This window comes from Dryas octopetala, chromosome 2 (genome assembly GCF_963921425.1).
Source record: "Dryas octopetala chromosome 2, drDryOcto1.1, whole genome shotgun sequence".
Classification (NCBI taxonomy): domain Eukaryota; kingdom Viridiplantae; phylum Streptophyta; class Magnoliopsida; order Rosales; family Rosaceae; genus Dryas; species Dryas octopetala.
Window position 1 is genome coordinate 14614007 of NC_141367.1, and position 14633 is coordinate 14628639.

Genomic DNA, 14633 nt, shown 5'->3' on the forward strand with positions numbered 1-14633 from the left:
AATTTAAACATCGGTTTATATTTAAAAACCGATGTGTATATATATGTTAAACAACGGTTATGTTAAGTAAAGAATTGGTTTTACAACTATTTTAGGTAGAAACACGAGGTGAAATATCCATTAAAACAACGGTTTATTGTTAAAAACCGTTGTCTAATCTATTGAATAATATGTGTATTGCCATGTCTATAGGTTTTTCAAACTACGGTGTTTTATATGAAACCGTTGTATTAATGCATTAAGAAAATTGAATATTAACCATATAACCGTTGTATATACTTATTTGGTACATCGATTTTGGGTTAGAAACTATTGTATGAAGGCACTTAGCACAATGGCTTTTTAAGATTTGTGTGGTATGCTTAAGAATTAAACAATGGTTTATGATATTGAACCATTGTAAGTCAAGGGCACAGACCACGCTTTTGATCGAAAAACTGTTGTATAATGTGCCTGTTTACATCTGTTTTTAGAAACTCCCAATTGTCTTTGACCACAATGCAATTATGAACAAACAATGCAAAATCTAATTGATGAGATAGGTTGTTTTGGTACAACCATTAATTGTTCTAAATTGATTCCCTTCATAATTAACATTCCTAATAAATTATACATTTACAAAATACCAATTCACAATAATAAAGGATTGGAATTTCTAAAGTACCAAATAATATAAGATATTTGAAGGTAGTAATTGTATATATGTACCTCGCTCCCTTAACCCAATTTCATTCACAAAACCAGCCATATATGCCATAAACAAAAACCCTCCATATATACCTTTCCAAAAAACTAGGCATCAATCTAATTAATCAACCTAATTGCTGTCATATATATATCAAAATATTATCCAGCAGCTAGCCTATCAATCATCCCAAGCTAATCTAGCAAAGTAATCAATATATCATATATACCCAAAGCTAGTCTAGCTAAACATATGGCCTATGTCAAAAAGGTGTCATGCAAAAATCCAACCAGAAATGTCTACATAAACTGGCCCACGAAGTTTGCCCATTCAGCCCGGACTTCATCTATATCTTCTTGGGTATAAGTGTTGTCTTGCCTTCGTTCCCACTGAAACAAGGCAAAGATGAAGTACTAATTAAAAATAAAATTCAACCAAAAATGCAAACAGTCCGGCAGAAAGAAAAAAATAAAGAACATGCGCGCCCCTAAGTAGGTGTATTGAAAAACATAGGCATGCAAGAGAAGAATATGCCCCTGTCAGGTTTCAACATCCAGTAGCAAGCATATATATATATAGTTATCATCCACAAGATAAAATAGGGGCCTATATCCAGAATCAAGCTCCAATATATTAACACAAGTGATCATCAAACAGGGGCCAATATAACCTGTCCACTTCCACAATTTTGAAAGAATCCACCAAGTATTCCCAATCTGCACCCAAAACAGACTCCCCCAACTAATTTGTTTCCTTTTATTCCTTTACTACATTTCCAAGCTTTCAGCCACAAAACAAATTAAAGCATTATAAATTGCAACAATACATCAACTTCTTTATCAAGATTCGAATACCCATTTATAAATGCCCAGTAAGGTCTAAACAATTTATAAGTCATTTTGACATGATATGATATAGCTCCTAAGAGTACAAGGGTTCAAAATGTCCAAGTAAAAGACAATTATGATATCACTGCTCATACCAAAAGCATGACCAACATAATGTCAGGTTGGCTGACTAATTCATACCTTATTCACAAAAGCTAAGCCCTCATCTTCAATTATTTCCTTCATAAAGCGCATAACAACCGACAACCAAAGCATTTCCTTCATAAAGCTCATTGTGCCTTTGGTGCAGATGGACCGACAACCAAAGCATTTTGAGCTCCTTCCTCAAAGTCTGTGAAAATAAGACACATAATTGAAAATTCGATTATAAAATAAATCATATGTCACTTGGGAGATGTTGAAACTCATGGATGCATGAATATGATAGTCATTTAAATTTAAATTGACAAGGATAAATGACTTAGCAGCTTACCTTGATATAATCCGTGTAGTAATCTTTAATGGTTGGGTGAACACAAATACATTTGCCTTGATAAACACATACACAAAAAATAATGAGTAGAACAAGGACCATCACTGAACACAAATGCTCCAAAGAGTGCCCACTGATTATGTAATGATTCGCATGCTTGGAATTCACAACCTGTTGACAAATGAAGGAAACATTGCATAAAATATTGGTTGGTTGGGTGGGGTGCAAAGAAAGTGTTTTATATATCAGAAACCAAACATGGATTGACAAGGGAAGTATATTCATCCCAAAATTTTTTTCAGAAAATCAGGTTGATCAACTAAAAAAGATTCCTTATCTGACAATTGTGGAGCATCTTGTTCTTTGGCTGAAGCAAGGAGAAGTTCATTTAGCAACTCCAGAACTTCATATACCTGAGGATTTAACACTTACGTACAGGTTATATATAGCTCACTTGCTAGTAACAGGACATCAATACTAGTGAAATTGTGCAAAAAATTTGGTGTTTCACTAAAACACTTGAATTAATTAATATCAGTACATCAATTTTAGTTTAGGTTAAAATCACGAGAAACATAAGAAAACATAGACATGCAAAGGAAGATAATTGCTGCCAGATTTCAGTATTTCAGGGCCAACTTAGAAAATGCGTAACTAATGCATCTGGGGTCCGATTGAGGTGATCTTGGTCTTGAAATAACCATTAGGATGTCTAGTTTATGCTCACCAAAAATCAGCTCGAGACCACTTACCAATCAGTACAGAATTCACAAAGAGTGTCACGGGGTCAGTGACTACCAAAACCAGAAAAGTGGGATTTTGTGTAAAGCTTTCAGGGCCAACTTAGAAAATGCATAACTAATGCATCTGGGGTCCGATTGAGGTGATCTTGGTCTTGAAATAACCATTAGGATGTCTAGTTTATGCTCACCAAAAATCAGCTCGAGACCACTTACCAATCAGTACATAATTCACAAAGAGTGTCACGGGGTCAGTGACTACCAAAACAAGAAAAGTGGGATTTTGTGTAAAGCTCAAGACTTAAGACTCAAGACTCTCTTGCCAAACCAAGCATTATCAGTACACTCAAAGCAACATTACTAGGGTCTACACAGAGTTCACAACCAAGTTTAGACTTTCCTTACCAAGAATGCAACTCGGTTTGGAGAAAAGCAACATTACTAGGGTCTACACAGAGTTCGATCACAACCAAGTTTAATTAGACTTTCCTTACCAAGAATGCAACTTGGTTTGGAGAAAAGCTCAAGGACTGCCCTGCATGAAAGCCACCTACCAAATATTATTTAAGGCAGCTTTTTGTAAAGAGAATCAACCTAAGCACTCACATAGTATACAAAAATGGGCTAATAAAGTTTCCAATGTTGTTTATCTTTCTTCAATGCAACTTGCAGATTATATTTCAAAAGGGTCATCACACAAGCTTTATCACTAATGACAAATTTCTCATTTAATAACATACAGAAGTTAACAAAACAAAATTGTAAACCATTATTTCTTAAAATTGCAAAGTGCAGATTTATTCATGATCTATGAGTTGCAAATAAAAGGGAATTTGGAAACTTTCACAGTTTGAAGTAGAAGCCAAAATGAACACACACACAGTTTGAAGTAGAACCTTTCACAAAAAGCTCTTTTTCTGTTTCTACTGCTGAATGCAATTCATCCCCTACCTCTTTTTAATTTTCTAGTAGTACTTCTTAAACTAGGTGCTCTCTAACTTCCTCTTCAGGCATGTGTCTTGGCCACAGAGATGCACAAAGCATCAAATAAATGAATACCTAAATCTGGGAATGGTTTTATGCAATATAAGAAATTTAATTAGTATCAACAATATTTGAAAGAATAAGCATGATATCGATTACATTATATATGCCTTCACTGGGGACAATTAGGAAAAGTATTTGCTCAAACTCTTTTATATGAGGTCAGATGAGTGATATATTCTTTTCACAAACTTTGAGATTGGTTAGCATTTTTATATTTATCAAAACTAAGAGAAAATAAGCAGGAACCAAATTAAGGGAAACACAAAACAAGGTGGCAACATGCTCTGTTATTTTTATTTTAAGAAAATAAAGAGAGAGAGAGAGAGAGAGAGAGAGAGAGAGAGAGAGAGAGATATCACCAAAGAAAATTAGACCCCTTTAGTTTAGCAGTTCCTTGAGACTTCATGAAAGAATACAGGAGAGTTATTGCCATTCTACTACAGGAGAGCCACCTAGTCCCTAACAACCAGCCACCAAAATCAAAACAACTGCCTTCTTTTTTATGTATGAATACAGCCATAGGACAGTCTATCCCAAATCCCATAGTCCAGACAGTTGGTGATATTAGACTACGTAACAGGTTTAAGAAACTGGTGAAAATATTCAGCCTGAAATAGAAATTAAATAGAAGGACATCAATGAAAAAAAGTGATATCTTCAAAGTGCTACATGCTAAAGCGCGTTGTCAAGAAAAATGCAATAAGATAAGCAAAAGAGAGATCGAATTAAATAATAAATAAAAAAACATACACACTTTGCAATTAAATTAAAGAAAAAAAAAAGAGCATAATTCCATAGTTTTCAAAGTAACTTGCCCCCAAATCATATGAGCATTAGCACAGTAGAATGGAGATATAAATATTAGTTGTACCTAACAAACTTGCATCAGTTGGTAGTAGGCAATGATCCTGACACTCATTATAATCTTCCCACTTCTTTAATAGCTCGGTATCTCTTTATAGTTAACCCAATAAACATTCTAACCTTAAAAAAATTTTATGTCCTTGAAATAAGTCAGTTAACAGAATAGCACACGTACACAAAAAAACCCAATTTCGCTAATGATAAAAGTGTGAAGAAAACATATGAAATTTCATTATGTGAGTCTAGCAAAGCAAAGTCCATTTACTTAACTGATCTTAATGGTCCAAATCCATTCACAACACAAATATCAAGTTAAATTCATCCCTTATTTTTCGCAGTTTTCTCAACAACCAAACATAAACTAGTCCAGAAGAAAATAAAACTCAGAAAACAATTAATGAACAAAAATTCCTATTAAAAATCCTAGTTCATGAGATTAAACCAAGCAAGAAAATTTTAAAAAGAGATGAAATGAAAGGAATCAACCTCAAAAAACAAACGAATCTAACCTTAAATCCCTCCAAAGTAAACCCACAAAAAAATTACAGAAAAAAATAAATAAATAACAAAACACAAATTCAGCAGCGCGCGTAAAGGAAATAATCAAGAACTTCATGTGAGAGCCCTATCACAGAGGAAAAACAAAAGAGTGAAGTGGGGAAAAAGCACCTGAAAGCCCAGTGTGAGCTCAGCGAAGTCAATGGTCCAGATTAGGGTTAGGGTTTCAAGCTTTCCCAAATCTCTGTGTGATTTGGTTAGAGGAGAGCATAAATCCAGTGATTTCAGAAGGCATAAACTGAGAGTCGACATGATAAGAAGATGTGTGCAGCCATGGCGACGGTGATGAGAAGACGAGTGCGTACATGGTGGTGAAAGGGCGACGCAATGATGGTGAGGGACGGTGATGGGTGATGGCCATAATCAGAAGAGAGAGAAAGAGAAAGAGTGAGCAAAGTGAGAGTGCGGGAGGTCTGGGTTTTGGGAAGAAGCAAGTCTGGGTTTGAGGGTGTGAGGAGGAGGAGGTCTTGGTTCTGTCTGAAGGGTTAAAGGCGATATGATTTTTTTCATTAACGCGAGCGTGTATTTTGTCAAATACAAAGACCCGCATGTTTTTTTTATTTTTGTGTAGCTTATCCAACACAACGGTTTTGTTTAAAACTATTGTGTTTAATATTTAGGAAAATTCATCCGACCAAATAGCATTGGATATAATACCATCATATAACAGTTTTTTAAAACCCGTTGTGTGTTAAACTAAGATAACGGACAAAATAAGAACCGTTGTCTATTGACTGTTGTCTATTTATACAATTGTAGTAGTGCTTATCATATTAACCAATTGTCATTCCAGTGCCAATACCAGAAAACAACTCTACTGACCTGGTGAAGCCATTATGCAATTGGATTAAAGCACACAAGTGAGCAGCAACAGCCTTCCAATCAGCACAGCTCGAGTCTCTCACGCAATGGGGCAGAATGTATAGACTACTTACCTGCTGTGTGACCAGGGACCATGCTTATATAGAGTCCCCTGAAATCCAAGTCCCTCCCATTAAAGGATTCTCGGATTTACAATCCTCATGGAACTCTATATGCATCAATTACTTAATTCCTTTGTCTTGTATAATTGTATAAGTCCTTCAAGTGTATAAGTATCCTAGTCTTATACTGAAAAGGTTTTCTGATAACAGTCAACTTGCTTGTACATTAAGAAGCGTTGGTGATTTGCTGATTCCTAAATGAACAAGGAATGTCCAACTTAATCTTACACTGAGATCCAGCCTCCAGTTAACATCAAGTTTACATTAATGTTATTTCACATCAGCTGGCTTTTATTTTAAAGCCTTGTCTTTTAGTTTTCTTCTATTTATATTAGACTCTTTTTATTTATTGGTTTTCATTGTTTGTTCATACCCAAAGTCCTGAGATGCTCAGGTAAGAAATGAACCTAGATAAATTTTTCTTGTTCCTTTTATATCGCTCAATTACTTTTAAAAATTAGATTTTTATTTGGCGTTTCACATTTATTTTAATTAACCTTATTACATACTTTTTCTATTCAGCTATTCAAAGCCAAATAGTGGCATGCCCGCACACTCACACCCCGAAGGTCGAAAACCTCACCTACGGCGAGGCATGTTGTGGCAGAGACATTTTTTTTTTGTTTTTTAAAAACAAGCTTCAGGTTGAAAACTTGAAATATTAGATGCAATTTCTACAATTATACAAGCAATAATGAAAAAACTCCATTGCACACAAATTCGTTTTTTGCTGTTGCTTCAGACATGAAGTAAAAATGTCTCAGAGGTGCTGTACGTTGTGATTCATCAGTCACTTCCATCTACGATAAATTAATAATTATAAATAAAATCTAAAATCTAAAATCTAAAATTTAGGCCATGAATTTATGAGTACCTATTTATTCATATGAGGCAAATTTAAACCAGTCAATCAATCTGTACCACCGTTGATCGATCGACGACTTCATTCATATATATATAGCAAGAACGTACTGGATATTAACATCCGGATAAGAGAATTTTAGTATATATTATATATCAAAATAATAATGGTTTCTAGCTCACATAATTGCATTTGTTATAATATATTTTTCTTTCAATAAGCACTAGCCTCACATATGAAAGATTGGCCACTTTCTTAGCCTTAGTGGCCAAAAAACATTAATCGCACTCCAAATGTAATATTCATTCTACAACTTAGAGGATATGATATTACCACTCCACAAAAAGAAACTCCCAGTTGGTATCTCCTCAGGAGGAAGCAAGGCCAGCCTCGATCCAACATCGGCGGCATCATCTGCAGTGTGGTCGCCCTTAGAGCGAGTCATAGATGTCTGCGTGAAGCCGGGACAGAAGCTATTCACACTCAGACCCCTTCCCTCATAGCGCTTTGCCAAAACCCTAGTGTATGCATTGAGTGCAAGCTTTGACACTGCATAGTCAGTCCATAATTCAGGCCACCCTTGGCTCTTCCATGTCCCGCTCTTCAAATTCTCAAGAAACAAACTCACCACTCCCTCGATATCCACCTCCGATAGTCTTTCACTTCTTAGAACTTCTTTTATGCTAGGGTTTCTTAGCTTCTGCAAGAACATAAAGAGTTGGTGATCGAGGAAACCTACAATTAATGAGTTTGGTGATAAAAGTTTGTAGGAATAGATTACTAGTAGCGCGTAATAATATTAATAATCAATGATACTAGAGTCACCAAATTTATTCACCAATTAAAGGATGTACATATGTTTATAATTTACTTGTTAGAAATGAATGAGTTTCAGAATGTTAGACACGATCACTTAACCTCAAAAGGCTAAGTTGTTATGGAAAAATTAATAATGTATATCAAGTTTATACCCTCCCTCATGTGCAACCTCATCATGCAGTGGAGGTATGTATATATATATATATGGAAGAGAGAGAGGTAGAGAGAGATATAGGTGAAGCATCATAAACCAAAAAAATAAAAAAAAAAAAAGGGTATTGTGTATTGAAGGTTCTAAATGAAAAACTTTTTAATATAAAGTTAGACAGCGCTAATATTGAATTTAAAATTTAAAATGTAAATGGTTAAGAAATAGATCAAGTTACCATATATATTAAGCATACACATAATGAGCCTAAATATATAAAACACTAATTTAATTAATAAACAAATCTATGAGTATACGTAGTACGTATTAGTACTAGTATTGAATAATGTGGATTAGAAAGCAAGGCCTTTGAGATGAAAGAATTGCTGATCTACTTACATTTAGGGAGCCAAGCCTGGAGCTAATATTAAGTATTCGACTCATGGAAGAGGAGCTACGGAACATGGGCAAGAGGGCCTCAGTCAGTAATTTGGGTCCATAGAAATTGGTTTTGATCACTGTCTCGGCATGTTCTACTGAGTTTTCATTGATGTCATTGAATGACACAGCTGCGTTGTTCACCTAGAGTTATAGGAATTCATCAATTTATAAAGATAGAGTAATATTATAAGAAATGTACGTACATAGTTATTTAAAACCATATGAATAATAATCCTAACTAAATGCGTTGTAAAATTTAGAAGAATTAATGGACTGGTCTTCTTTGAGACATAAACTACTCACTCAAGAAAAAAAAATGTAGAAGAGAATTATATTATGTAAGATACACGTTTATGTTTAGAACAAAGTCCCAATGGTTGCAAATGGCAACTTTCATACAAATTTCAGTTCAAATGGGGTTGATCTAGATCCATCAACCATATCTCAAGTGGCATGGGTAGAGTGGAGTATGGGTTTGATTCTCCTTATAAGAAAAAATTGAGGATGATCTTCAAGGCCATTACAACATTGAAAATCATGACTATATATATAGAATAAGATGGGATTAATTAATATATATATATATGTTATCCTATGAGTTCTGATATTATATGTATTTAGTTTAATTAACTTGCACATGTGGGTTTCAATTAAAAAGGAATATATGCATGAAAAAATATTAAACCTAGTCGATCTATACATATAGGGAAATGTTATCTTACTTGACTGAATCTGAACTAGACATTTAGGTAAGAATTAAGTTAATCAATATTTCAATATGTCAAATTCAGCTTGATATAATATCTTGTATATATCATAAGAAAGAGGTAGAATTTTAAATTTTTTTCTCATAATTAATTAAGGAGCTTCCATTTATAATATTTGTCTTTATTGTTCATAGTCTTGTACGTGGTTGTTCACGTTTAGAATAAACTCCAATGAATACATTAATTAATAGCAATTTTCAACAAAGTTGACTTGAAATGGACGGGGTACTGATCGATAAATACATGCATGTTATCATTCTATGAGTTTTAATAATTATAAATTAAACCCTGGCCAAAAAATAATAATTATATATTAAACTCTCAAATAATATATGACCCTCGTGGACCGGTGGCCGGGTTTCCAAAAAAGGAAAGTGTTTAGATCAGATTGTCACAATCGATCATATTTCTCACACACACATAATTGGCTTAGCTATTTTTTTCTTCTAATTTAGAAAATACGACTAAACTAATATCTAGCTAGTTGGTAATTGGCTTAAAGTCTTCACTAATATGAGAATAGCGCATATATATGAGACAATAGTTTGACAAAGATTTTAATTTGTCCCATGATCCCTCCTTCCCTATATATATATATATATATATATTCTTATTGTCTGAGTAACACATAATGGGTAACTATTAAAAAAGTGAGACATATAGTACACCTTATTGAGAAAGCACAAGGAGAAAGCAGCTAGCGTTAATTCCTCTTGAACTTCTACCCATGTGTTAGTGTAAGGATTCCAATCAAATTAACTCTTGTTGGGGTGTGGTGAAAATGTATTATCAGGTAATTTGATAAGAGCCAATATACTTATTTAAAAATGAAAAGAAACATCAAAAAATAAAACAGCAGAATGATTTTTATGTTAGAGAATTATTAGGATTATTAAATTTGTTTATCAAATAATGTCATAATATTTCACTTAATTAAATATGAATCTATTTTAAATATCATTTATTTTTTATTAACAAGACTAATATATATGTGCATTTATATAAGGGGAATTTTAGGTGTCTCAATAAATCGTGCATCCATGCCTCCATGGTGCCTCACTGACATGAATTTTCCATGTCCATTATAGTATTTAAATTTGTCAAATATTACAACTCATAATTATTTTCTACATAACATCCTAACAAAATTAAATTAAAATTACAAAAGAATGAGATTTAAAAAATATTCCATCTCCAAATTTATATGGCTAATGATCTCTTAAACAAAAACCAATTCATTTTGCAAAAACGATTGCAAGTGTTTCATTTTGTGCTTGATTGGTTTTAATTAATTGGGAATTGTGTTTTCTGAAGTGGTCCGAAACGGAGCGTTTACGGTGATATCAAACAGGGTTTTATCTGGGTTTTAGGTTTTTTTTTTTTTTGGCCAACCAACAAACAACAACAATTCAGGTTGTCAGGTTTGGAGTGCTTTGCTTAATGTTACTTGATTCAGTTTGATTGACTACTATCCTTGGGGGTGTGTGGAATTGGAATACTAATACAAGAATGGAGGAGAAAAGGAATTGGATTTAAAGGAGACGAGTTATGGTTTCATCACAGAAAAAAAAGGTTTAATAATTTCACTGCATGAATGTTCATCCGCGCAGGTTCGTATAAAGATTTCAATCATTATATCTAATTAACTATAGAAAAAAAAAAAACAGAAACATTTTAGAAGGGTATAAGATCTATGAACATAATTAAGATCAACTCATTTTCTGGAAGGCGTAGAAATTTCATTTAAAAATTACTCTAATTGCAATGGATCCAACTAAAAAACAAAAACCATTAATAAAATTATTAAAAAGGGAGATGCTTGGTAATAGTCCTCAAATAAATGGTTGAGAAGGAAATCCCTATGATCAGTACATATGATTGAGTTGATTTCTAGAATGGATTTGAGGTTTTTGAAGGAGTTGGATTAATTTTAAATCCTAGGAAGACAACTAGGGTTTTCACTTTGGATTTGAAAGAGAAAACAAGCAGGTGTTTTTTTTTCACTCAAAAATCTAATTATATCCGTTAGATCTATTTTAATGAGATAAATGGTTGGGATTAAACAACAGGAGAAAAAAGATTTGCTAAATAAGAGAAGAGAATCTAAGTCGAATTAGGGCCATTGGATTTAGAATGGGTAATATGGGCTGTTACTAAAACATATGGTAATTAATTAAATAATTAAATGTGGCAAATATATAGAGGAGTACTCGATCTATAGCTAATCAGTTAGTAAGATAATACGATGTTAACTATCTTTTTGAGTCTACTAAACAATGTAATCTCATGATCCGAACCGTTTATTTTTTAGGTTCACATTCAAAGATCATCTTTGTCAAAAATCAACAAAATCGAAAATCGTTTATCAACTATTAGTAAGCTAATTGTGCTTATGTAAATGGACGAACATAAGTTTTTCAATAAAATATGAAATGATTGTAATGATAATCAAATGACTAAATGATTTCTGATTTGGTTGATTTTTTGCAATGTTGATCTTTAATTGGAGACATAAAATATAAACGGTTTGGATCATGAAATTACATTGTGTAGTGGGCTCAAAAGGGTAGTTAGCACTGTATTATCTTACTAGCTGGTTAACTCTATAGTATTTTTGTATATATATATATATATATACAGTAATGATCAGTCGCTCACCATAGAGCGGGGAATTCCATGTTCACCTAACCATCCAGCAACGAATTTCAATGATCAGAACCGTCCATATTTTAGAGCATCATTCAAAGATTACCCTTGCAAAAAATCAGCTAAATCGGAAACTGTTTAGCTAGTGTATTACTGTCAACATCATTTCAACCTTATCTGTCGAATTGTATTTATCTGCAAAGTTTAGAGGACCAAACAACTATTGATTTGGCCTATTTTTTACAGGGATGACCCATAAGGATGGACTTAAAAAATGGACGGTCTCGATCATCGAATTCCCCATTCTATGGTGAGCGGGTGGTTAGGTGAGCGGGAAATTCCTCGTTCTATATATGGTAAGCGAGTGATCATTTCTGTATCTATATATATAATGATGTGTGTAAAATAATTTTCTCACAAACACATAATTTGATGAGCAAATGTGCTGAATAAATGTGATAAGACTAGTTAATATTATTAATTAGTATAGTTCTTTTGAACTCAATCTTTTTTTTTTTCTGTGGTTTCCTGTGTTAATTACTAAAGACCTACCAACTTCATCTAAAGATCACTTGACTTTGGAAAATTAATTCAGTCATATATGCATAAATTAATCAAAGTGTATACATTTTTCAAATGTGTTGATTGATTATATATCAACTAAAATCTTTTAGGGGATTTAGTTAACACAGATATCAAATATATGGTCAAAGTTTCTAGCTTATTTAAGAATCTGCATAAGGAAACAATTACAGCTGAAAATTTCAAGCTCTCATAATTGATTGACTAGGATATGTCCCCTAGAAGATTCGTTCAACTCATGCATGATAATTTTTCATACTCTCTCTCTCTCTCTCTCTCTCTCTCTCTCTCTCTCTCTCTCTCTCTCTCTCTCTCTCTCTCTCTCTCTCTCTCTCTCTCTCTCTCTCTCTCTCTAAAATTATCTATTAATTTCTCGTGAAAAGATTATATTTGTTTTGGAGATATCTTATTAATTAGTTAACTATATATGTTATTCATTAAAACTAAAAAAATAATGAAGATAATAATTCCATAAATATATTCGTAGACAATGCACGCGATTTTTTCTCATTTCCCATCAATGTTAAATATTATATGCAAATATTGTTTGTCTTTCTTTCTTCATAAAACAAAAATATCGATCCGATTCACAGCAAAACGTTGAGAAGGAAAAAGAAAACAAAATCGATGTATGCATGGATATCATAAATTGCACGTGAGAGTGATTCAGAAGTACTCCCCGCCGACCTGTAAAACACATGCAAGACCTAACACACTGCATCCATAATTCAATGACCAAGGAAATTATTCAAGACAAAAGGTATAATTTTATAGAACAAATTTTACATAGGGATTGTTTGCAAGTGCTAAAACGTGCTTCCACATATCTAAAAATTCTTTTTATACTATTTAATTAGGAGAAATAAAAAAAAAGTGCTTTTTATAGTGTTTAGAAAAAACACCTTAAGGTGTTTTATTAAGAAACGCTTTCGAATGCACTTGGATTTAAAATGAAATATTTTATTTTCCTTTTAACAAAAATACTAGCAACAAAATTAATACTCTGAAATAGACTCCTAATATTACTATTTTTTTTCCTATTATATATAGAGTCCTTAAGTTTCCTATTACGTATAAACATAATTAAGTGGAAAAAAAACTTTACTTTCACGGATATATACACTCATTGTGTTTATCTCTCATATTATATGTGACCTAATATGTGATGAGAGAGACAAATGCAATCGGTGTTTACATAGAAGTTTTACTTCCTACAATATGGACCCGTGAGTGAATATATTGGAAATGCAAAAATGATGGTGGGGAGAAAAAAGCTTACAAGAATATCCAAGGCTGCAAAGTTTTTTGTGAACCAGGATGTGAAGGTTTTGATGGAAGAAGGGTCCGATACATCAAGGCAAAAAAAGTGTACAAAAAGACCTTGAGCCCTTAGTGCCTCAACAGCCTTGGAACCCCTTTCACTGTCTCTGGCAGTTAATATCACTGTTAGTCCCAACTCAGCCATCTTCTTCACAATCGCAAACCCAATTCCCTTGTTTGCTCCAGTCACTATGGTCACTGTGTCCTCAGACCACCATCTTCATGCATGAAATTAACCTCATATTAATTACCAAAAAACCAAAACAAAAAGATCGAGTAGCATTTTGGACAAATTTTAGTGGGAAATTTGAAAAATTAATTAAAATTTGGACCCTTTAAAGATATTAGTCTTTTATTAAAATTTTAGAAATTTGATTGAATAGTGCTCGAATTTTTTTCGAGTAGGGCTGGTATCCTGTCAAGCAGTGTTTGAGAGGGATTCGAGCATGTAATATATATTTGATGTTTATATTTGTTTAACTCAAAAATAATGGTAAAAAGTCTTTAATAAAAAAAAATATTGCTAGTTTTTTAAATTTCCCACATTTAGTACTTATCACATTATCTTGCTGATAACCTCTATAATAGAAGTGAGTTTTGTTTAGATTGATAACTCTTGTATAGGTGGCTCTTACCTCTATTAGAGAGGTTAACAAGACGTTGCAAATAACATTAAGAAAAATTATATCATAAAGATGTGTGTGTGTGTGTGTGTGTGTGTGAGAGAGAGAGAGAGAGAGAGAGAGAGAGAGAGAGAGAGAGAGAGAGAGAGAAGGGGGGTGGGTTAGGCTTTACCTGGTTGGGGAGAGGGAAGGAGAAGGAAAAGAGAGCTCTGCTTCTTTGGAACCCAT

General features: G+C 33.2%; 1 protein-coding gene and 1 long non-coding RNA gene across 2 annotated transcripts; both read right to left on the bottom strand.

The window, feature by feature from the left end:
- Window positions 1-673: 673 nt before the first annotated feature.
- LOC147293331 (uncharacterized) lies at window positions 674-1772 on the bottom strand. The gene is made up of 2 exons (XR_015120896.1): window positions 1714-1772; window positions 674-1074 (listed from the first exon to the last, which is right to left on the bottom strand). It is a non-coding gene; the product is annotated as an uncharacterized LOC147293331 (long non-coding RNA).
- Window positions 1773-7366: 5594 nt separating this feature from the next.
- LOC147293332 (NAD(P)-binding Rossmann-fold superfamily protein) lies at window positions 7367-14633 on the bottom strand. The gene is made up of 4 exons (XM_086234317.1): window positions 14578-14633; window positions 13742-14000; window positions 8426-8608; window positions 7367-7759 (listed from the first exon to the last, which is right to left on the bottom strand). The coding sequence occupies exons 1-4, from the start codon at window positions 14631-14633 to the stop codon at window positions 7367-7369; spliced, it is 891 nt and encodes a 296-aa protein (XP_086090443.1).

Bases quoted from the DNA above. Each gene is read 5' to 3' on its own strand.
- LOC147293332 (XM_086234317.1), bottom strand. From the start codon at position 14,633: ATGGGTTCCAAAGAAGCAGAGCTCTCTTTTCCTTCTCCTTCCCTCTCC. The intron at 14,001-14,577 runs GTAAAGCCTAAC...TCATGCATGAAG, and splicing joins CCTTCCCTCTCCCCAACCAG to ATGGTGGTCTGAGGACACAG. The intron at 7,760-8,425 runs GTAAGTAGATCA...ATGTTCTTGCAG, and splicing joins CCAGGCTTGGCTCCCTAAAT to AAGCTAAGAAACCCTAGCAT.